At 40.3% G+C, this 25,234-nt stretch overlaps 1 protein-coding gene across 4 annotated transcripts in view; it reads right to left on the minus strand.

The window, feature by feature from the left end:
- Positions 1–1,537: 1,537 nt before the first annotated feature.
- Positions 1,538–25,234, minus strand: part of LOC108893081 (protein phosphatase 3 catalytic subunit alpha) — a 62,155-nt gene continuing 38,458 nt past the window's right edge. Inside the window, exons 7-15 of one of the 4 annotated variants that reach the window (XM_018690902.2) lie at positions 23,317–23,394; positions 22,198–22,292; positions 13,795–13,920; positions 13,116–13,187; positions 11,329–11,355; positions 10,167–10,251; positions 9,290–9,387; positions 6,720–6,749; positions 1,538–3,309 (exon numbers count right to left, since the gene is read on the minus strand). In XM_018690902.2, coding sequence (XP_018546418.1) covers positions 3,107–3,309; positions 6,720–6,749; positions 9,290–9,387; positions 10,167–10,251; positions 11,329–11,355; positions 13,116–13,187; positions 13,795–13,920; positions 22,198–22,292; positions 23,317–23,394 — 814 coding nt within the window. In that variant the 3' untranslated portion in view covers positions 1,538–3,106. The remainder of the gene's footprint in view (positions 3,310–6,719; positions 6,750–9,289; positions 9,388–10,166; positions 10,252–11,328; positions 11,356–13,115; positions 13,188–13,794; positions 13,921–22,197; positions 22,293–23,316; positions 23,395–25,234) is intronic. The other 3 variants (XM_018690917.2, XM_018690925.2, XM_018690934.2) reach the window with 3 other exon arrangements.

The following is a 25,234-nucleotide window of genomic DNA, read 5'->3' on the forward strand; positions in this document are numbered from 1 at the left end:
TGCACCAACAAAACAAACTAAAAAAATAAATAAAAATACAATAACAAGATGGCAGTTTGTTTTCTTAACTGATTGGAACACATGACAAAGAGCCAAATCTTGACAGCCCGAGGGAGCAACCCAAATACCAGCCAAGACGTTTCACTATTCTTCATTGTTTATGGAACAGTTCGTCCACAGAGCATGGAGACGACCTTAAATGGATCAAAATGCAGATTCTTGAAGCTGTTTACTCTGAGGCTCAGTCTTATTTCTATTGATAAGTAAAATGTCTGGTTTAATTCTTGAACGTTTTTCAAAAAAAAAAAAAAGAGAAAAGAAAGAAACAAAGGATAAACAAGCATTTTATCATTTCATATGATATGCCAGATTATTATGGCTTTTAAGCAAAGTTGCAGAGGCTGTTGTATGACATATATTATACATTGTCTGTTCACTACAAGCTGCTCATTTCAATGTCTCTCTGACATCAAACTCACTTGGTCTTCATATTATCCCTCTGAGGCCACAAAATCTAGCTCCTGTTTTTCGGGCTGTCCCCTGAAAAAACAGGATGTCAGAGTTTGTCAGTAACTTCCTTTCATTTCAGCATTGTGTTTGATTTCAGCTTAGGAGACCAGAGAAAGACACCTCAGTAACCAGGGACAAGAAAATGTAGTCTGCATTTTTTTTTTTTTTTTTTTTTTTGGTTATAAAGTTACTTTATGTCAGAGTATTTTATTTATTTGAACTGCTTTGGAGAGTAGGGGTAGGGTTAGATTATTGGAAAGATTCGTAGCAAACAATGAATGTAAATAAGTTACATGTAATGACATTCTTTTCTGCTAACTTCCTAATAAGCTTGAACAGTAAAATTTTAGGTCTAATCCACATTCTATCTTTGTCTAAAAAGGAAGCCCACAGAGTCTGCCTCTTGTGTATTCAGGTATACTTATGCAATCTTGGCTTTGTCTTCCTAGTTTAATCAAAGAAGTCACTAAGGTTGATGAAGAGGAAACACCTTTGTTGTGAAATTGCCAGGGAGCAATTTCCCATCCAGTTACGCCAAGTTCTGGAGTGGAGAGGAGCTGTACACATGGGAGAAAAACACTGACTATTTCCAACAAACTGAATTCGTACCAATGTTGAGGATGCATAGAAAAGAGTAAAGACATGATGTGTGGTGCTGACCCATCTCTCACCCATCTCTCTTTCCAGGGCATCTTTACCCCTCTTGAACTCTGAGGTGTGAAAGAAATAACGTGACTCTATTGTCTCTTTTGTTCTTGTTTTTCTCGCAGGTTTGAATTATGGGTAATACCGAGCGTGTTTCCTGCAATCTTGATGAAAAACAAAGACCATCACGTGGCTCTATAATTCAGCTTAATTTACCTGTGATGTACAAAATGCCCATACTGTATTACACACAGTGTAATACAGTATGGACTTATTGTACATGGTTGCATATTCATTGACGGAGGACTGTGGGACAGCCTGAGTCACACATACACACACGCGTGCGCACACGCACACACAGGAGAAACAGGTTCATTTCAAGTTGAAATTCATGCACATTTTTATTGAACAGTTATATAAAATACTTTTCATAGTTGCAAGTGCATGCCTCATCTGCCAACAGTTTTGAAGTTAAATTACAAAAGCAAGGCTTCATGTCGTGTAGTGAATTACTTGGGCACTTAAGCAGTTCTTAAAAAAGATCGAAGTATTTTTTGTTTCATCTTAAAGTATTGAGCAGTATCAAACCTGTAACTGATATACAAAGCAGAGTTCCAAATAATAATAGTAATCATAATCAAATTACACTTTCTGTGGCACATTTACAAAACAGAACAAAACCGATTTACCTGTTATATGACACAAACAGCTAATCATGCATTTTTGAGTTCCACATGTAACCACACACCTCACAAGAATTGTCAAACATGCTTAATTGGACTGTGTGCACTTACAAGCGCAGGTTAAAAATATGATTTCTCATCCATCTTAGATAATTAAATGCTTCAATTACAAAAAGAAGTTGAAGGCATAGAGCATCATGGTGTTAATTGAAAGTATGCAGGTATACGTTTCCAGTATATGTTCACTAAAGCGCAATATATTTCAAAACAGGCTTCCACAGCCAAGGTATTCAGATTTTCTACTTCCTTTGTTTGATTTTTATAAAACATGCATAGGCAGACACTTTTAAGTTTATTGTATTCTTTTTTTTTTTACACAATATAGGTTCTCTATTTTTACTTTGTTCGCAATACTTAAAAAGAGAAAAATTAACACTCAATTCCAGCAAGCCACAATAAATCTGCCCCCCCTCCCTTCCAAAAGAGACAAAAAATAAACATATTTGCAAATGATAGATAGGTAAATGTAAATTCCAGTTATGAAACTCAAGAAAATAGGTATTCATTACCGAGTTATTTAGCCATTATACAGAAAAATCAGGTCAAAGCACACACCAAAAGAACCTGAGGTAAGCATAATATGTACAAAACCATAAAACGTTCCATTATTTGGCATTTCGACAACATTGCAACATTCTTTTTAAGACTGCCTAATTAATTTCAGAGCTATTTTATAAGAGTAGCAAAAAAAGTTATCAATAAATAGTCCTTATTTAGTTTGTACACCCTTATATGTTAAAAACATTATCTCATGTTCTGTCCTTTTTAGTGCTGTATTTTTGTAAACGTACAATAGTTAGTAAGAAGTTACACGACTTTCCATTTCGGTGTAAATGAGCAAGGGTCTTTCAAGAAAAAAAAGAAAATAAATCACCTTTAGGATCTATCTATCCCTCTCTTTCTCTTTCTCTCCGACATACTGTGGTGTGGTGTAGCATCAAGCACAATAAAGGCCTGACCGTTCAGAAATGTGAACCGGCAATAACTTAGCAGATTTGACTATGAACTAATATTTTGAAGGCATATCCAAAGACTAGCAAGTGAGATGTCCCCCCAGTGTGAGCCATAGATGCCTCCCTCCCTCCACACTCCAACACTCCCCCTCCTTTTCACTCCTTCACCCTTTGCCCCTTTTCTGCGGTGGCGGGCCGAGATGAGGCAGGGGGCGGGGCAGCCCCGTCGGCCAAGGTGGCGCCTGCTGCTGGCCTTCACTGGATGTTGCTGCCGCTGCTGGTGCTTCCCTTGGCGTCTGTGCCATTGGTCTCCGAGGACAGGGCCTTGTTGAGGGAGTTGAGGCTGGCATCGGAGGGCAAGGCGTCTCGCCGCGGCGGCATCCTCTCGTTGATGCGGTCCAGGCCCTTTGCCTCCTCGAAGCTAGTGATCTTGTGCTGGGGCGAGAAGCCCTTAATGGCTGTTGAGATGCAAGACAAAGGGGGGAAAAGGGGAGAAATCAGGGGTGATTTTAGGAGGGAGAGATTAAACGACTAAAAGAATGGATTCACACTTGCTCACATTCACCCACACGTCACCAGATTTGGCTTATCTTTGGTTTGATCTCAGTTCGTGGGATTGTTGTAACAAAAACTTGTTTTACTGAGAAAATGACAACATAGAGACTGCATCTGAGGAGCTGGTGGCTAATTCAACTGCAAGTCATCCATGAAAAATGAGTAACTCAAGGGCCCGTTAAGACTAATGATAACTGATGATGCTAATCCCTAGAGTCCTTGCTTTAAAGGACTAGTTTCACACTTTGGGAATTACACTGGATTTCTTGTGCTGAGTTAGATGAGAAGATCAATACCACTATTCTCTCAGTCTTTTTCAATTCAACATCCAGCAGCCAGTTAGCTTAGCCTAGTGTAAATACTGTAAAGAAGGGGAAACAGCTATAGCCCTGGCTCTGTCTGAAGGTAGCTACCAACCAGCACTTACAGTATAAAGCTCACAATTTAATTTTTTTTTTTTTATGTGTTTATTAAATCTGTGAAAAAAACGAAACAAAAAACAATATTCAATTTCTGATTTTATTTGGAGTTAAATGTGGGACTACTTTATAGGGCGCAGTAACAAGTCTTTTTCCCATTTGCTGGATGTTAAACTGGCAGCTGTTGACTGTGGCCTTACTTAAAGGACATGTATGAGCGTGGTATTGATCTTCTCATCTAACTGTCAAACTACTCCTTCAACTGAACATATACACTGATGTGAAACTGCACTATTCATAAGGCTGAACTCTTCAGTTGCTGACATAATTGTTTAAATGTGATATTCTTTCAACAACAGCATACACTGTATTGTACAACATATTAACATATTAAACATCTTGAATGCTTAGTGGTTTAACAACAGATGAACAATCAATATAAAGGATGAAACTCATTTTTATGAAATGACAACACATTAACACCATTTATCAGAGTTTCAAAATAATGTAACTTGACAGACAAAAGGATTAAATAATCCTTCTAAATCTATAGAGGGCACTCCTGGCATCAGGGTCGACAGGTTTTCACTGTGCCATCAATCCATGCTGTAATCAGTATCTGTGAGAAGACATCTATGATACAGGACCATCAATGACCAGCTTGTGCTGCTACTTTGTAAATCTTAAACCTTGAATAAAATATGGCTGATATTAAAGAATATCTTGACTCAGGCACATTCCAGAACACCTGAGGACCCCAAACATCCACATCACCCCATCACGTCACAGCTTAAAACGACAAAAGGGGGAAGAAGGAGAATGATCAAAGAGACAAAAAAGAACAACGGGAGGGAAAAAAAAAAAAACACTAGAGTGGAGCCCACTAAAGACATTCACTTCCACAAAATAGAACCACGTTGAGACTGAGCTCACGTACAAAGACACTACAAAGGTACTTGGGGTGCTAACGACTTGTTAAGTCTGCTTGGAGCATGCAGCAATTAAGGGTTCACTGGTGGTTATGAGGGGTGGAGGTCACAATGTGATTTAGACTTCAGTTCAATAAAAACAGGACCAAATTACACTGAACTGAATAGTGGAATTAGAAGAATCATTGATATATTAAAATGCCACTGAAATGAATAAAATCAGGCTGGTGTGGTATACAAATATCTTATTTGTCAACTCAAGACTGTTTTATTCAATTCAATGGGGTGCTGTTAGTATTTTAAGAACAGAATCATTTCAATATTCAGCTTAATCAAGTTTCATTTCAGCCCTTTTTTTAAACTACAAAGACTTAAAATTTTGTTACTTCCACCTTTCATAAAGGCTTGGGGTCTTATGGTAATAAAAACTATGACTGGAGAGAAGATGACCCTTTACTAGAATGGGGGTGGGCGTCGTTTTTTAGAGGACAAATTGGGGAGCGTGGAGAGGGGCATGATGGGTAGCGTAGTTGTGTTGCTGCATAGCACAGGTCAGACACAGGTTATTAGCAGCTCACAGGAAAGAACACAACACAGCAGGGCCACAGAGGATCCACATGGAGAGAGAAGCAGAGAAGTGTCTTGACACTACAATGGACTGTCCTCTATGGGGCTAAAGAGGAAGTACTGGACAATTTTAACGTAAATAGCAGCTAGCAAACTACTATTTAGCTCGCAGTTGAGGTTGTTCTTGCGCCAAAGGCGGTGTTAAGAAAAATGATTTTAGGGAGAATCCAATTTGGATTTCAAAGCCTCCCGTGGAGCGTTTGTCTCTACCAATTCAGATCCAGCTCTGAGGAAAACTGTATACTTAGAATATTCAGAAAACTGCAACAACAATGCACAACTGCTTCAGTTGTTTCAAAGGGGAAATACCACTGTAAGCTTTCATAGCAAGACTTCACTGTATTGTGTGAGGGCAGAGCAGGGGGTACACCATTTTGGAAAGTAGGTTAACCATGTTGAAATTACGATGCTGAGTGATTTAAGTGCAGGATTTGTTTGTTTAAGAGACTCCCTTCCTCTGGCAAACTTCATACAACTTCAGATAAGAGGGCAAGTGTAATTTAACATGATCTTTGTGAACATATTGACATATTTTACACAAATGTTGATGTTGTTGTGTTGATTCCTACAGGAGGGGTGTACCCATAGACAAGGTCTACCAAGCACTGTATGACTTCTAGACACATGCAGCCTAAGCAATACTGAGTTTTTGTAAACTGATGCTGATATGTGTGCATTTAAAAAATCTGATGGATATATTTGCCAGTGATGGCTGGTGGACAATAGGTGTGGCTCTACTGGCCACAGTATTTTGGTTCAGCTGGTGCCTCTGGTATCTGGTAAAACCTTGGTACAGATGCCAGATGACCGGCTGATACTCCTAAATTTACACCTCCCACATAATATGAGTGTGAACGTGCATTTCCTAAAGTGTAATCTCTATCCTGAACCTGGATTGTCTGAATTGTCTGTGAAACTGTGGTAATATAAACTTCTGAATGAAAAGAAAGGTAGAACTCAACTGGGAGTACAGCATGTTGTCTATAGTAAAACATATAGTAAAAGAACTTGCAAAAATACAATCTTGACTTATTTACTTAGTTGTGTTAGTAAAGAATAACATAGTGTAGCATTTGCTTTGTACTCACTCAAAATCACAGTATGCTCTCTGTGATTAGGAACTCTGTGCTATGAAATCCATTCCCCTTTAAAACATGTGTGACCACAGGATTTCCTAATTACTTACTTCTTCTTTCTCTGTTAATACTATGCCACATTTTGTTAGCCCAAACACCCAACACACTCTATTCAAGCACCAGCGAGATGGATGAAAACCCAGCGGAGCCCCCTGTCTATTGCCATGAAAAGCAACAGAAGAGGGCAGCCAGACCCATTTACCTTCGTCAGCCTCAATAGCTTCAATAGTAGCTGAAGAGAAGAAGAGGGGGGTTGCAAAACGAATGAGAGAAGTGAGCAGAGGAGTTCATTTTGTCCCAGGAACAAGTCAATGAGCAGCAAAGACAGCCAATGCCGACAACAGAGGTTAACGTCATCTCCACATTTTATGACAAAGGACACATGGATGTTAGCAGAGAGGGGAAAAGGAGGAAGAAGAGGAGAGGGATAAGCCTTAGCTTTTTGATGAGTTCCAGAACTGTAAAGGGAAGGTGACACATGTTTGTGGCAGCGAATGACCTCATGGAGATTGTATCTTTGAGGTACTTTGGTCTGACAAGGTCTGACAAACAAGTCAATGTAGTGATAGAAAAAAATGAATACCACAGGGACGAATATTGATAGCAAACACAACACAATAAAGCTGGAAATACATTGATATTAGTTTTTTACTGATAACAGTATACGTGGAGTTTAAAACAGGACAAATGGAAAACAGGGATAAGGTTTCGGTGCAGGTGTGATTGTAGGTTTTATGGCTGTGGCGCCATAGACATACAAAACAGTGTTACTGTTGTGTTGTGTGCAGCATGAAGCAGCAGCTGGAACTGCAAGATTAGCATCTTTTGATATGAAATATCAAAAGTGCTGGTTTATTTCTGTGAAGTGTGAGGGGACGAAAACTTTGGTATTTTAACCACTTACCAATTTTGTTACAGTCATCCTTGAGATTATAAATTAACATACAGTACAACCGTATGAATGACAAGCTGACAGCAAAGTAACGGCTATACAACACTGAAGACTACGGAGCATAGTGCCATGAGGATGAGGAAAAAAATACAAAAAAGGCAAGAGAGCATCAGACAAACTATAAACAGAATGGTAGATGGAGTCAACATTACAGTAGAAGCACACTGGCGTCTACCTAAAGGAGGGGGGCAATGTGATTCTACCAATGTTGTAACAGGAATCTCTGAACATCACTCTGCCTCTGCTGGGGTTCTCTTTAGTGTCAGCTGCTTCCAAAATACACTTCAGGGTCCATATTCATCTATGTTAATCCTCAGGACTGCTACTGTCATGCAGGTCATCAGCAGAAACACAAATCTAAAGGCACCAGTATGCTGTGGTTCCAAGCCTCCTGTGTACTTATAATGTTGGGCTAAAAAGGTAATAGATGTTATTTGGGCTTACTACTAATTTCACTAGATCTGTTAGTGTTTAGAGCTGTAGCTTCTTTGTTGATTATTTAACACACCCCTGAATGACAAAGGGATGTAAGAGTGCCTCTGTCTATTCAGTCTAACTCAGGAAACTAGGAAACACTGAAGATTTGAGGCGGAAGTCTTACTTGGTCTGGTGTGACTTCACTAACTTCATGACTCTAAAGCACACCGTACTCTACAACATACTGCAACATACTACATTTTAGCTTTTATCATTATCCCGTAATGCTTATTTGTGGCCACAGTAGTCACTGTTCAACGAACATTAGCTTTAATACAGAGGTGCGTGTTCTTGAGAGGATAAGTAGATTTGAATGTGAAAACTATAACTTAATGTGATATCTCTGTGTGCAGGAAAGTGCTAGCTGATGTTTGGTGAGAACCTGTGAGAGGAGAGGGAAGTTACTTGGATTTCTGCTTTATTTTGTGAACGAAAAGGCAGATGGCAGCTATCCCCCTTTCATTCACAGTTGGTTGTGTCAATTCCAATTCATCCTTTGAATCACAGAGTCCCACGTCTAACCTGACTGAGCACTGCTCAGATCCACTAGCACTAAATTTTGGGCAATAAAGTGGCCATTTCTGTCAGGAGTCCAACTAAATTTGAAGTGTTTGTAAAAGCTTTTCCAGAAAGCCTTTACTCCTTTTGTGCAGCAGCTTGATAAACTCTTTTAGGGAGTGTTTGGAATTCAACATGAGAGGGTGAACTGAACTCTAAACTTATCTTACAGAAAAAAAAAAAAAAAAACAACAGAATACTTGCACAACCGATTATACCTGCAGTTTCTAGGGAGAAAAGAGAAAGAAAAAGATACAGGTAATATTTGAGATAAAAACCAGTGGAATACAGAGAGAGACGGGGACGGGGAGACAGTGTATTAATGCCAGACATTAAGAGGGAGACACATTTGAGAGGACAAAGGGACAAAGAAAATCTGCTGAATGTATTTGATATTGTTTGGGAAGAGGGAGCTGTCTGTAGGAAACATATTCTATATCATTTATCCAAATTACTACGTTGAACTAGATTAAGGTTGAAGGAAAACTGCATAAGGGAATTGTTATTGCTTAGTAATGTTTAACTAAACATCCAGCATAGGAAGGATACTGACTGACGCTGCCAGAAACTTTAACTACATTTACAGTATTACTCTGAGGCAGCAATTTGAAATTCCAGGACCATCACTGAGGGAAAAGGGAAGAAGTTTGCATATACAGTACACATTAAACACTGAGCTAGCATTCTACTCAAGATACTGCTGTGTAAGGGGAAATTGCATCTGAGTGAGAATCCGTTCTGGGGGCCGTAGCTTGGGGTCTCGGGGTACATGGTGACATTCTTACCATTTTGCAGCTTTTCTTTGCCACCGGACAGCACTCCACTTGGTAGCATGCCTGTCGGGGTCAGTCCCTTCAGTGTCAGCACGCTCTCACTCTCCTCTCTAAAACATAAACAAAGAAATATGAACATCATTTACTGTGTATCACTTTCCTAAAGCTCACTGTGCTGTAAAATATTTTGAGACTAAGACACCACCAAAGCCCTCATTTCTCCATAATACTGCCTGATGAATTTAAGCATGCAAAACACACTTGTGTCCAGAGTAACACGCTGAAAACACTGACGTATCATCACATAAAAAGTCATGCTTTACTATGCATCCAGCATAAATAGAGATACAGATGCTTAACATTAGCATCATTTGAAGTCATGTTTCTGGCAACCTGTTCAATGTGCATCCAATACTGACTTCCCTATTAGCTCTGTTTTTGGTCTCCACCAGCTTCTGAGGGAAATACCTTGTTATTTAGCTGCTAAATCCTCCACTGTGTACACAGGTCATCTGCTAACTTTATCAGTCAGCCGTTTGGCGCTGGGATGGTTGAGTACTTTGGGTTTATTTTGCTGTTTTTCCAGCATGACTGGAGTTGATGACAACTGCGTCAGTGATCCAAAACAGTAAAGCCGCAGGCAACCAAAGCAATGAGCTTAAAGATGCCAAAACTCTCCAGAGATCTGAGGGGAACTGCTGAGTCTGGTGGTAATTCTATGCAGATTTGTCACTACAAGTTGGCCCTTTCACATAACACACAGTAATTAGACCTATTGTTAATATAAAAATACCTCATTGGTGCAGCTTTAAATACGCTGATATGAGTTTTTGTAATACAGTAGTATTGGACGTAATAGGACATGGACATTTTTTTCATGTTAGCATACCTGAGCACAGAGAATACTCTGGCCATCTTCCCAATGGCACGGATCTTGTTGCGGATGACCTCCTTACGGGCAGAAGCAGTGGCACCTGAAAAGTTCACACAAAGAGTGACTTGTGTACGAAACCACGTCCTATGGAAGTGTAATCTACACTGCATTACCTGTGTGTGTGTGTGTGTGTGTGTGTGTATTTTCTTTTCAATCTCCTTTATTTTTTCAAGTACCTTAACGTTTAGTAAATGTGCTAAAACAGAGCAAGTTTGTTGCACTATTAGTTTTATCTAGGAGTGTATCAAAAGACCACGATGCATACACAATGTGGTTACTGAAGCCTAAAGTTCAGATTACACAAAGTAGTTTAAATCCATCCACACATCACAACAACTGAGTAAATCTCAGCATCCACTGTATTCATGCTACTTTTATTATACCACTAGTAGTATTCAGCTGTAGTCTCTTTAAATCCTACATACCATATTCCCCAGGCAGTACTTAAAAAGTTTAAACCCTGTTACATCATCCGTAAATGACCTGTTGTTTGTCCAAACATGTCTTTTCGGCACGCTCGTTGAGCACACACTATATGAATTTTCCTGTGCTGTGTTTTGGTTGTAGAGACTCAAACAGGATTTTTCCTGGACTGGAAAACAAAACCTTGTTTAAAGAGACCCTTTTGCAGAATAACAGTTTGAAGGCCCCAGGGAGCCGGAGTGGAAAATACATGAGTATGGAGGATGGAAATGAGGTTGGTGTGTAGTGAAAGGTTGGGGAAAGGAAAGAGCTGACAGTCTGATGTCTTGTTTAGGACTCTTCCCCTCATCCTCAGTTAAATAAGTCATTTGTATTGCTTGAAAATACTGCAGCAGTAGTGCTTATTTTAATGTGTACAGCAAATCCATTCCTTTGGCTGATGAGGATGACCTCCCTGAAGCTTTTTTGATTGATGTGTCAGTTTTGAGCTTTGCTGAAGCAGGAGCATGTAACTGCAACAATACTCACACACTTCTCTGGGGAAAAAAGTTCAACTGAGAACAACAGTAAGACTCAGTAGAAGTGTTAGAGTGCTTTTAACAGTTACGTTAGTTGACAGACTGAAATGCAGAGAGCAAGCACCGGACAAAAGTCTATCTACCGTGGCACACATCGGTACGGCTAGTGTTTGTACCTTTTTTGGGGGGATATATTAGCTGTCCTTCTCATGAAAACACCCCCAGAAGAGAAGACAAGAGAAAGGACAGAGAGATCAGTGGATGGCTGTAGAATGAAAGAGGAGGCGGCGGAGAGGTGGCGCACGGTGAAATAAGAGGCAATAAAGCACAACAAGTGTAAAGAAAAGCGATGCCTTGAACACAAAACTCTGGAAAATATAGAAAAGAGAAATTAGATGAGGTAAACCAAGGTAGTGACAACATCACAGCATGAGAGAGAGAGAGAGAAAGAGGAAGACGGGGAAAGAGGAAAGGAGAATGCAAAAGAAAGATGTGAAAAAAGTAGGGAGGTTTGAAATATCACTGGAAACCATGGAAACAATAGCAGATAAAGAGCAGGGCAACAAAAGGATTATCTGAGATTACAAGGGCACAGAGAAGGAGATCATGAGTGAGACAGACAAAGGAAAGAACAATCCAAATGTCAACACAGTGAAAAATAACAAAATATGTTAAAGTGGAGATGGCTGCAAAACTGAAAAAGAAATGAGCTTAAGAGAAGACACAAAAGTGAATGTGAGAGCGAGGAAATGTGAAAATAAACAAAATGAATTGACTAAAAGCACTGAGTGAATGAGTCGGTGGAAATGATGAGAAGTTAAAGGACAGCTTATTATGACTTCAAATTTGAATTTTGTATTCAAAAGTATAATCTACCTGCACTGAAATGCCACTCAAAAGGACACGTGTTACTACAGTGATAAAAGATTAATTCAAAATGATGGATCGTGGAGTACAAATACTTTGTAAATTTTGAAATTGAAAACTAAAAAAAAACCTGAAATCCTGATAAATTCAAAAACATATCAGAACATTTGGTTTTACTTATGCGTAGTATGAATACATACACACAAAATACACACAAAATTCTAATTACATATCTGATATTCTCTTATGTTCCCTGATCATGCATCAGCCACTCAACTTAATTTCAATTAACTGGAAGGAACAGGTGGCACTTTAAAAGTCTTTAAAAGTTTAACATGTTGTTGAAATCTGGCTATATCCTGACACTCCACCCCTGCGTGCTGTTTACAGAGTCAGACTGTGTGTATCAGTAAATACACAAAGAGAGAAAGAGAGGAGGAGGAGGAAGAGGGGGGGAAGGACTGGTGAGATCATTTCCTGTTTGGCAGTAAGGGCTGGGGCAGGCAGGGGGAAACTGGTCATCTTATTGTAGATAAGCTGTGACTTGGTATCAAACAGAGGACTTGAACTTGCCACTATTATATGAAGATAAAACACATGAATACTGTATGTACTGTAACTGTGCTGTTTGAACTCATGGAGGTGTGCAGTACAGAGCAATCTAGAATAAAACACATTCAGCAACTTTATTGAAGGCATTTCAACCTTTTAAGGCCTTAAATGTAGATGCTTTTAGACTTTTTAAGAGTTGCTAAGGTTTCGCTGATATGCTGTGTTATCTAAAGGAAATGTTTTCAAGCTGCTGGAGGCAATACAACAATGATTCATTCATTCAGCTGAGTCACGCGTCAGATAGTTTCTGGATTGTTTCTCAGTTGACGTATGTGTTTAAGAATATTAAAAAATTCAATATACTTAAACTGAATGTTCTGAAAATAGGGCAGAGCAGCCATGGTATGTGTAAACACACAAAGAATGTGTATGTGAGATTTTGAGTGTGTATGTGTAAGAGACTCCTATTAGCAGAGGCCTCCCTCTAGTGGAGCTAGGCTAAACTGCAGTGAGGACCGTTGTGTTTTGTGTCTGCCGAGCTTACCATCCAGTTCCTCGTCAGTCGTCAGTTCATCGTTGGAACAGATGCTCAGCACATTCACTAGCATCTCAGTCACTGTAAAAAAATGTATCAAATTAAAATAATTGACTGCACTTATTTTCTGACACTTCATGAGTAATCTGGGTAAGGTGTCAAGCCACAAGAAGTCATGTGGTGCAAATTACACAGACAAAAGTTTACCCAAGTGACCCCTCCACACACCCAGTGACCTTGCAACACTGCCAGTAATAGCCATGTGCAGAGGGGTCACACCCAAAACAGGCTTCCTGGAGTGAGTGCGTCAGACATAGTTATTGTATGTGTGATGATTGGACATAGATGTGTCACAAGAATGATAGTGGGATACTACAGATGCAACAAAAAAAAAGTAGAAACTGCAATTCTCATGTTTGTCATTTTTAAAACTTTCATTACCCATCACCCTTTTCAGCATGTCTAACTCATTCGGTGTTTGAGTGAATTTTTGGCTCATAAATCATGTCCACTGTATTACTGTATACATGAACTATAATTGACTATAACACAGTGCGTGTCTGTGCTACATTTCTCGAGGCTGGGCCATTTTCATTACTGACTCAGTAAACAACATTTGGTAAAACTGCGTCTAGTCAATGTTCTCATTTCATCTATATTATGACTATGTGTGTGTATCTGTGCTCACCCTTCTCGCCGACAAATGGCAGGGACCAGGTGAAAACATCCATGAAGTTGGGCAGCCAGTAAGGGTGAGGTGAGCAGTTGAACTGTCGAATGTTCATCACGTTGTTCTCATACTTCAGCACAGCCGCTGGGGAGGGACAGAACAGACAGCGAAGGTGGTTATTTGAATACGTCCAAATGTGTAACTTCAGATACAACGAAACTCTGCTTTCTCTCTGGCACTTGAACACATAAGATGAATTGATGAAAAAAAAGCCATCCTTTCAACAACTTTAGCTTGCATCACTATGAAAAAAACAATGTTTAGGTCTTAGACAGTATGCAGTGGTCTGAAATGAAGATTTCAGTGCATACTTCTCCAGACCAAGAAAAAGCACCAGATCAAAGTGAGGTCTGAGTCCATTATCACCCTACTTCCTGTTCTCAACCACCACTTAGAAATACTGTATACCCTCAGCAGCTGGTAGATACCCAAGTACATAATGCATCAATCCAACATGTAATTAGCTCAAAGAGAGTTACCCACAAAGTACTCAGCCTTATAGTGCCAAGAAACAAGACATGTTGAAGAATATCATCAGCTGTTGAACTAACAGGATACACAACAAACAAAAATACCAGAGGAATGATTAGGGAGATAGTTTTGTAGCTAAGAAGAACAAACCCAGGATTCTCCAAATAAATGAATACTTTTATTAAAAATGCATTCTTCTCTTTAATTGGTTTATCAAGGGAGATGTGTGGCTGAAAGTTTTTCTTCTTTTATTTATTTAAAATATCGAAATAAATAATTAAAGGCTGTGTGGTAAAGTGTGAAAAGTTCCTGGGTGTTTTTGTTGGTTACCTTGGCCGGTTAATGATTCATTAGCTGCAAGTGCTGTGTGGGGCTGTGACTAAACAAAACCACAAATTGCTACAGAGCTCCATTTGGCTAAGAAACAATTGAGAAAAGTGTGAAGTGGCCCAAACACTGTCATCAGCACCAAGACTGAAGCCTGGATATAACTCAAGATGTTGTCAAATTCTGTCAGTCAACCGCTGGTGATAACAGGGAATAAAAGGATCCAATATAAAACTACCTACACAGAAAAACTAAATGAGGAAAATAAGAACATTTTAAGATTATATGTAAACAATCAGCATTAGTTAATGTCTCACCCTGACAGAGCGACTGATATATATGCAAAAATCCCAACTGAGATGTGTAAATTAAGGCTAGAAAAATGCACAAGCATCAGAATGATGGTACACAGCGTTTGAGGGGAAAAAAAAAAAAATCAATCCCGTTTTCACCCCTCTGGAACATTTCCTCTGTGTATTGATTACAGCCCCCAGTTGGTGAATCATGGCTGTCATTTACAGGATTGGATACACGGCTAACATCACAGAAACACATGGCTCAGCATTTGGGCTCTTTCAGCCTGAGAACTTTTCATTAGTTAACAGAAAAGCATCAATTTCTGTGGACTAGGGGAGGAGAGAGTCGGCAGAGACAGGAAGCTAAGGTAATGACAGGCAAAACTTACAACAGTAATACACACTATATGATGATCATTAATATATATTCTCATTTTCAAGGCCATCTGACATGGAAAGATATATCAAAAATCTATGTGCTGCATAACTTCGAGAACGACAAGTATGAAATACAAATATTTCAAATTGAAAGCTTTAAAGGAAAAAGCTTTAAGGGAAATGAGCTTATTTGTCTTCTTGCCAAGGCCTTGAAGAGAAGATCAATACCACTAATATTTGTGCATTAAATATGAAGCTACAGCCAGTTACCAGGATGCTTAGCCTAGCACAAAAACGGGGGGGGGGGGGCAGCTAGCTAGCAGTGACTTCCTGGAGAGTCCATTGGTCGTCTGGCAACCTCACAATGACAACAAAAAAGAAATCAGTGCACTCAGCCATGACATAGGCTGGCACTGACCACCTTATAAAACCACAACTTTGGTTTGTTTAGCAATTAAATCAACAAGACAATTAGGGAACTGTAGAGGTGCTAGTATGCTGATTTTGTTATCTTTGGACAGAACCAGGTTAGCCTTTATCCCCTTTCTCCAGTTTTTATGCTAAGCTAAGCTAACCCAGCTGGCTGTAGCTTCAGATCTAATGGAAAGATCAGAGACGTTCATCTAACTCTTGAGTTGAAATCTAGGAAGAGTACTTCTCAAAATGCAGAACTGTTCCTTTAAAACATGAAGGTTTTTAACCTCACTAAAATGAATCCCACCAGAATAATCCGAGGGATGCTACACTCACATAAAATTTGACACAGAGTGGCTTTAAATTATTTAAGCTGTTATATTAATCATGTAACAGTGGAGGCTCCAGCGGGTTTGCTTAAGCTGCTGTTCACAGTAAGGGTGAAGAGGGAAGAGCAGAATAAAAGCAGCAAAGCATCTATTTGACAGCAGCTGATTTTAAAAAAGCACAAGACAGCTGGAATGGCAATTGACCCTCCTTAGGTACTTGCGGTCATGCTGGGACATGCATGAAGTATTAAAGCAGTCATAGTACAGTACATGAGGACAAACTATTTGGAACCAATTTCAACCTTCAGGATGAAGCATTTCTCTTTATGCCATATTCAGTATACTAGTTTATTTCGTACAGTGCCTTATCATACTCACATGGTCTCTGTGCAACACTCACATAGAAACCACCTCCTAAATAGTGACCATGGCATGTTCCATGTGACCTCACCCATGATTAAGGCACAGTGCAAACGTGGGTGCTGAGGAAAACATGAGAGCCGCCAAATACAAATATATCCATGCTGTATATAGAGGCCCCAGCCTCTCTCATACACAAGGCCAGTCTGGTGGCCCAGATCTGCAGAAAGCGGACACCGTGGCTGGGTCACCATGGGGGACTTTCCTGCCTCGGCCCCTCTCAGGGTCGGGAATAGCAAGTCATCAAACCTGGCATCCCAAGCAGCTATAACCTCGGTCACAGCACAAAGCAGGTCAGAAAACATCCTGCTAGACTAGGGTTAGCCTTAGTGTGTGTGTGTGTGTGTGTGTGTGTGTGTGTGTGTGTGTGTGTGTGTGTGTGTGTGTGTGTGGAATCAGTGAGGCATGGTAATGCATATACTGCAGTAAATATGCAATCCAAGTGGTCCCTTAAGTATTGCAAAGCATTACATTGCACTGTCGTCAACTCTTTATCCCAGGCTGCACAAATGAACACACACACATCCTCCAACACAAACAGAAAAATCTCCTGCATCCATATACTGTATAATTAATGTGGCATCATTATCAATATCAGCAAAACACTACTACCCAGTCCAATAAGAAAATCACTGTATTAGTCTGAAACACTCCACTCAGACAGGGCTGTGGGTGTTTATGCGTGTGTGTCGGTGTGCATGAAAGCAATTGTACGCGTGGGCAGCCATTGCATAAACATCACATACTGCATAAACACCGTCGAGGCACTTGATTGAATGCAGCCATGGAAGCCCAGAGGGAAAAAGGCAGAGAGAGGGAGAAGGTCAGCCCCCCTGCCGTTGCTCCTTCAAATCGGATTCCCTTTAAAGGAACAGAGACACCCAACAACCTCCCCCATGCAAACACAACAAACATGTTTGTCGAGATCTGGGTGCGAGCAGGCCAAGGCCCACTTTCTTTTTCAGGATACTGCATTAAAACACGCAGATGAGGGTGAGAGGGCCAGAACTTTACTTCCCTATTATCAGAACACTCATCACTACAAATGCACATTTATATGCAAAGTTATTTCTCATACAGCAGCAGGGCACTGCCCTTGCGGCGACCAGCTGTGAGTTCTGTTTAACTTCACTGCTAAATTTAACACTGCATGACAGCCACTAGGTGTCTCTGCTGCTCTGATGGTGGATAACGGGGTAGCTGAGGCCAAGGCCTGCTGCCACGGTAACACAGATATTGCGAGGCGACGCCCACTCATTAATTATTCATAAGGGAGTGCCTTGAGCCGGTTTCCCTGGTAACGAGGACTGTTAAATCTGCTTTGAGCTCAGGGGGAGATTCCCACTGACCTGCCCTGAAGCTTGATGCTGACTGCATGTCTGTCTCTTGCATGAGTCCTCTTGCATGAAGTTCCACTGGGTTAATACTCCACGCAAGATGTTTAGACCCTCCCAGTCCATTACATTCAGTCTGAAGTCAGACGTGTGGATGGTAGGGACTGTCCATGTACAGCTGAACAATGTATGAATGATATCAAATTCATTTGCGGTCAGTAGCAGTAGCACGGAAAACTATAACGCCCATCATTCCTGTTTACTGTGTTGCCACATAGATACAGTTGGACATCAAGTCTTATTTAGAAGACCTACAGATTTTATGTGAAACTTATTGGTTCCTGAAAGCAAAATGTTGACCTTCTGCACTTCCATCTACAATGACACCAAGATAATATGGTGACCTGGAGCTACCACTCATGAATAGACAGGAGTGATACTGCAAAACACCATCACATTACCAACATAATTTCATGCAAGGATGGCTAAATGACAAAACATTTACTGTAACACTGTATATGAATGAACTTTGTCACTTATTCATGGTCCACTAGCTTTTTCGAGAGCTTTCAACTACATCTTGTGGTCTTCCTTAGTGGACAGAGTTTGCTCAGTTGTTATGGATATAACTCAATACTAAGTATTTTTGTAAGCTTTCTTACTCAAAAATATGACAAAAAATGGAAACATGATTCCAATCAATAAGCAGGACTGGATTCAGAATTGGTAAAATCTTAACAGTGCCCAACCTCTAAACCACTAGACGTGGACACTTTCGCTAATGGCCCTGCTAATAAACACTAATGAGTAAAATAATGGCCCATAACTGATAACATACTCTAATGAGACTCTTCTTGTTCCACATTAGTTCACCATCCCAGTTCATTTTTCTTGTTTGATGCAGCATGAAAAGTTCTGTAACTTGTCCGTGTTTACAGAAAACTGAAGGGAAGCCCAGTAATGACTAGAGTGATAACAGATGGGTGGGCATCTGTAGCCAGGGATACTCTTCTCGCTGGCACTTGTGACGGGGGGGAAAAATGAATTCCCTGCTGTGCTGGCGTCATCACTGCCCTAGCTTCCATCCTGCTATTTATTCCAGTGGCAGGGCCAGGAGCCAATCATGCTACTCCATTTCCCTTCTCTTCAAATCACCAATCTCTTACAACCTACCAATCAGCACATGACCGCAGGCAGGAAATGGTAAAAACAAACCAAAAAAAAAAAAAAGCAATCTCCGTCCACTTTGACCTGTGAGTGAACCAGAGTGACGTCCTGGCCCTTTCCCTTGGCAGCAGCACAATCCTCTTAAAAACAAATAAAGTTTCCACTTAATCCATTACTATTTCTACCTCATCGTGAAACAATAATTTGGTTATATACGGTTTAGCAGGTGTGCAATGAATCTAAACCAACCAATCCTTCACTGTCCTGGGGGTGAAGTAAAAGAGTAGTGTCAACGGCGTTGGCAGCATCACTGTCATTTAGCTTTTATTCCATCCAAGCACCATAACCATTAGGATTCAGTTGCTGGCTTTCGAGACCAGTCAATAATGATGCAGCAGAAAACATTCCATTAATACAAAACCGCAAGCAATCTCCAAAGTGTACAACTGCCAACTACACCCCCTCCTCTCCATCTCCCTCTCTCCACTGCAGGACTCAAACAGTGCAAACTGCTAAATCACTGCTGCTGTGTTTTCATTTACCACAGCTTCCCTGCCAGCTCACAAGTCTGTGCCACTTTTCTGATTTCATCGAGGGGGTGCAGGGGTCAGAGCGGTGATGGACAGCTGGTCAGTGCCTGACACTTGCTGCAAAACCAACAGTTTGACTTGAAAGAAGAAGGGAGGATGAATGGCATCTTGAAGCTGGACTTGATCTTTGCAGAATCACATCATGAGCATTTTTCATGTGTTGATTATCCTGACTCAGCTACAAGTTCAATTTATTGCTAGTGGAGGAGGTTTTCCTTGCCTGTTTGTGTTGTTTCATAGATACCCCCCCACCCCACATGGAGAAGTCTCATTGGTTAATCTGGCCAATTCCCAGCACTAGATTGATGGGACCTGCTGATGCCTCCTCCCTCCCCGTCAAGATTTATGTGCCCACTCGATTGGCTATCAATCACAGGACATGCTCAGTGGGCTCCAAGCTCTGACAAGAAGCTAAGAGCAGAGCAATTCATTACAGAGGCTTTGCTTCTACCAGTGAACCCCACCCACATAACTGATTAGAAGAGCATCAACAGGACTGATAGGACTGTATTGGTTAGCTGTTCCTGTTCCATAGAGTTGTGTAGCTAGAGTGGGGTGGTGGTGTTTTGTTTTGTTTTGTTTTTGTTTTTTTTTTGGGGGGGGGGGGGTAATTACATAACCACAACATACTGAAGTTTAAAAAGCTTTAACATTAAATCTCTGGCAAGACCTTTAGCTTGAAGGATGTTTATTTGCTTGGGAATTGGTCTTTCTCTGCCATTATATTTGTATTTTAAGCCACTGATCTTGTCACTTTAAGACAGATTTAGCCAAAGAGAAAAGTGTGTCTCATTTTCAAGCAGACAGTGAATGATGAGAGAAATAAAGAACATGTAGTCCTGCTAGGTAAGATGTATCTGTGTGCCTAAATGAAGTCTGTTCTAAAAACAAACACAGAGTAATCTTTTTCTTTCTGATAACCACACTTGCTCTGGAAGGTATTTTATCAACTGAAGGTCAGCAAGTTGCAGCTAAGACGCGGGTGCGGACCAAATCGTTTTAGATAGTCTGACTGTTCCATATTGAGCTCAAGAGGTGCAAATGGTTCACCAGGCAATTGAATACCAAAACTAAAAACAACATGCATCAGATGTCGTTTTGTTTGTTTGTTTGTGTTGTGTTGTGTTGACTGTGAGCCTTAGGAAGATTAGTTGGCATGGAACAAACGGGGTCCTAATAATAAACAACAAACCAGACAGGAACACTGCCTCGCTGTGTCTTTACTATCTTTATTGTGCAGGGAAGGCATGGAGGCAGCTCATGGGAAAAAGAGTAAACAAATGCAACGTAATCTCAGATCAAAGAAAACACACCTGCAAATGGGCCAAAACAAAACAAAAAAAGCACAGCCCTCGCTCCCCTGCATAATGTGCTCACACCAGCAGCACTGCAACATAAAGCTCTGTTATGGCATTTCATCACGAGAGGAATTGCAAAACAGCGTGCACAAGCACCATAGCTCTTTCCTTCCCATTTCCATTTCCTGTGGTTTGCCCAACACCGCCCCCATCCAAACATGCCCCCACAGCCAAAGCAGATACTGTCTGTTCTCTGGGGAAAAGTGCTGACTCACAGCACAAAGGCAAGCCTATCTTGTTGCGTGGGCACTGTGGCGCAGCATAGGGTGCCACCAGGTGCCAAGTAAAGCGGCTCCAAGTCACCTCATTTCACACCACCTCTGTCCCTGAATTGACCTGACTAAAATCAGTGTCAGAGAGCTTTTTGACTGAACAAGTACAATACTGTGATAAAAACGTATTATGGATAAGGGGTAGAACAGTTCTCTACTGAAATACTGATACTGACTTTTTGATGTAGTTAAGTGCCAAACATGAAAGGGTGCCTTATAAGAGATTTCTTATTAAATGTATTTAAGACTCCTAAAAAGCATTTGAATATCATAATCATCTTCATTATACATCTAGAGGTACAATATACAATGATCAATGTCACTGCAAATGTGCCAGTGTTAGCCAAAAGGCTATCATTCAGCCGTTTTCCCATCACCATGGTTAAATTACCCAAATTCCAATTTGCAGCTCATCCTCTGAACAAAAGACAAGATTTTGAGGCCCTTTTAAAACCCCATCAAGCAACATTTTGGGTCTTGACAGTGACACAACGGAGTTCTGTAATATAAAAAAGTTGCTAGTATTACTAATCCCACTCAGAATCAACACTCCAGTCTGCTTGGTTCGCTGGTTTTTTCTGTTTGAGTCCCCAGACTCTCATAATCCCCCAAATATAAAACAGAAATTGACTAAATGGACCTTAAAAAAGAAGAGAACTCCATGTTGTTTTTTTTCCAACAATTACTTTGACTTGTTATTGTCAAAGGCTCCTTCATGTCAGCCAGCATGTACAATCTCCTGAAACTCCTCATAGGAATGAAGCCATTCATAATGTTATTAATGATATTTGAGCCTTTTCTGCTATCATATCAAAATGACATGAAAAAAGACATTTTGGGATGTCCCAATGCTGTAATTAAATTTTGCACAGAACAGTAATTCTCCAGCCTAGAACCACCTGTCTGTAAATGTGATGTCGCCCTGAGGCAACTTGTGAATATGACACTGTGGTATTCATGTTACAAGCCACTGAAGATTGATACTGAGATATTCATTTTCCTTACCTTTGTTGTTGTAGACATCTAAATAGTTGGGTGCTGAGAAGATGGTGATAAGGGATGGGAAGCCAGTGGTCTGACTCTTTCTGTACATGCGATATCTGGTAAAATGCCCAAATGAGAAGTAATAGTTAGTAAACATTACAACACTGAATTCATGGATTACTCATTGGTGTTCCACCCTCGGGATATGATTAGCCACAACAGTGTTTATAGCGCCTTGTTTTTACTGTGACTGTGTGTTTGTCTTGTAAGGTGATGCATCAGCAAAGGGGGAGAACTTAGAATAGCCTCAGGAGAGTAAATCCCCGTGTTACAGGTGTAACATGCCCTTAAGTCATCATTACACTGAACAAACTAAGCATTCAAACCCAACTATGCTTTGTTTCTTTGGTCTCCCAGTCTGTGCTATGTTTGGTGGTTTGCATAGTTGAAAAGAAGTAAGCTTTAGGTAAACAACATTAACTCAAGTGATTTATTTTCTGCCCTACATATTGTAGCAGCTATTTACACAGATTTAAAAAAAAAGGTACCAATTACAAAGAAAACATAAACAAAAGTCAATAACATTATTACATTTGTGGTCTATAGTGGATTGAGGCAGCAACCTCATCTGAGACATGGCGAGGTGTCCCATGTGACCATGCTGTGGGAGTGCAATGGTAAACAACTGTGTGCTGTTCCTCCCACCACCTTAACCTCGCTTAGAGGGAGATCAGCTTGACACATCCACCCACCTGCTTGTTTTAAAAACCAAACTTTTCAAAGAGGCTTTCCAGTGCCTTTGTTAGAAATCCAAGGTGCACTGTTACTACACCTCTTGCTGTGCCCAGATTTCTCATGAATAAAATCAAACCCCACAATAATTCTTAAGTTCTTGACAAGATCTGCATGAATCGTACTTGTCACATTACATCTGGCCAACTCACTCCTCCTGCTGGATTCATTTTCATTCCTTGGATTAACACGACTTCTCTCAAAGTTCAGGCTGCACCAAACCTGCTCTCCAGACCGGCTCGAGTAAACCCCCAGAGCTCCCAGGAAGCTTTACATTTAATACCCTGGTCTGACTCACTCTGCTGTGTGACAGTGTGATGGGAGAAGATGAAATGCCACAACACTCACCCAGCATCCTGCGCTTCATGGGCCCGGATGATAGATAATAAGTTATTGTGTTGTAGAAAGTCACAGACTGCAGGGTAGCTGTTGAATAAAGAGACAAACATTAGGTTTACTCATACATCAAGAAAAATCCCAGAAAGATCAAGAAAAACGATCAATAGACGTAACTGAATAAGTCATGGGTATTATTGATTGTGCCTAGAGAAACAGTGGATATACAATACTGAGTTCAAGCTAAATTTGTTTTAAGCCCACTGTGGCTCATGAAGAGGTATACAGCCTCAGAGGGTTGGCTGTAAATGAAGGCTTTCATATCAATTTTAACTTCTACCTGAAATTTAACGCTCTTCTAAAAAGCCTACATTTTTGTGAGCAAAGGTATGATGACTCGTAATCTAAATAATAACCCATAATATGTTTAACTTTTAAACAAGCTTTCATATTGTAAGAGAAGTAGGTGTGATCCTTCTCAAATGGAGCATTTTATTTTAGAATGAACCTCAGAAAAAAAATGACATATGATTCATAGCAGACTGTTTCTTGGGAGTGTATGCTCATGCTGATCTATTCAGTCTGTGAGCAAAGAGACTAAAAACCACGCAGCCAACAATCAAAGTGCAGTAAGGTTTAAGAGTTTTCCATTCTCCAACCTTTCAACCTCCAGCACCAGCTTCCACTCAAAATTTCCTTTGTTCAAGATTCAAAAGACACGTGATAATTCACAGGCAAATGACATTCCATAAGTAAAACTTTGCTACAAAAACAGGATTACCACATTATATTTGAGTTGCTTCTATTTGAAACCCCAGTGGACGTCAGGATTTATGAATCGTGGGATGCTGTGTAATGAACAAAGTGAGTGACAGCTCGCAGTGAATGAGTGACACCTTTGCGTTACAACTGAGACACTTAATGAATGTGGGAGGATTTCTTCAACAATAACAGGGGTAAACTTGCTGTTTCATCTCAGAAGTTCTGCCTGATTGACGTACCACTCTGCTCACTTTGCAGCCTCTGCAGCAATGGGGATGAAATCCTGGGACATCTCACGCCTCTTGTGAGATAAATCAATTGAGGGCAACTCCTGTGTATTATCCACTGTATACTGTGATTTTACTCAGTGATTTTAAAAATAAACAGCACAATCAAAGTGCATAAACAACCCCCCAAAAAATACTAAAACCTTTGTGGTTCAATGAAGAAATGTGATGATGATTTTGTACTAAGTTCTGTAATCCTAGCTTAACGCCCCCGCAAAATCAAAGCACAACAATGAACAACACCCACATGCTGCAATCAAAACCGCACTATACATTTTGGCTTCCAACTCTCCAACAACTCTTCCAACTCTTCAACAAACAACACAAAAGAACAACTGTTCTTTTTCAGCAGCTGCTGCACAACAAAAGCAGTTGTTTGTTAAATTGGTTTGTAGGCATGATAGCCGTGGTAAGCTGTTGCAGAATTTTGGTCACGCCTGATACAGAGCAGACGGTTATGGAAGCTTTATTGCATCTCTTAATGTAAAGTCCTTTGGGGGCAGGGTTGTAATAAAGGGTTATATAAATAAATTAACTCTAATTTGACTGGCTTGCTTTTGTATGCGTGGTTATCAGATACTGCACCTCTCTGTGCAGAGGTAAATCATTTTAAATTGAAATTGTGTGAAAATCCATCACAAGAGACTGAAATTGAAGGAGTTAGGAAAGGTTCATTAACAGTCACGGTGCATGTAGACATGAGAACATGTGCATTCCTGACAATCACAACAAACATCTGCTGGGTGGGATGTGACAAGGAGGGAGCGGTTGCCAAAAGGGAATTAAAAATGCAATGTTTTTTTTTTAACTTTGGAGGGGAGATGAAATTAGGTATAAATGTTTTATTTCTCACTTGACTTCCTGTGGCAGATGTAGATACA

The sequence above is a fragment of the Lates calcarifer genome, linkage group LG15 (assembly GCF_001640805.2).
Source record: "Lates calcarifer isolate ASB-BC8 linkage group LG15, TLL_Latcal_v3, whole genome shotgun sequence".
NCBI lineage: Eukaryota > Metazoa > Chordata > Actinopteri > Centropomidae > Lates > Lates calcarifer.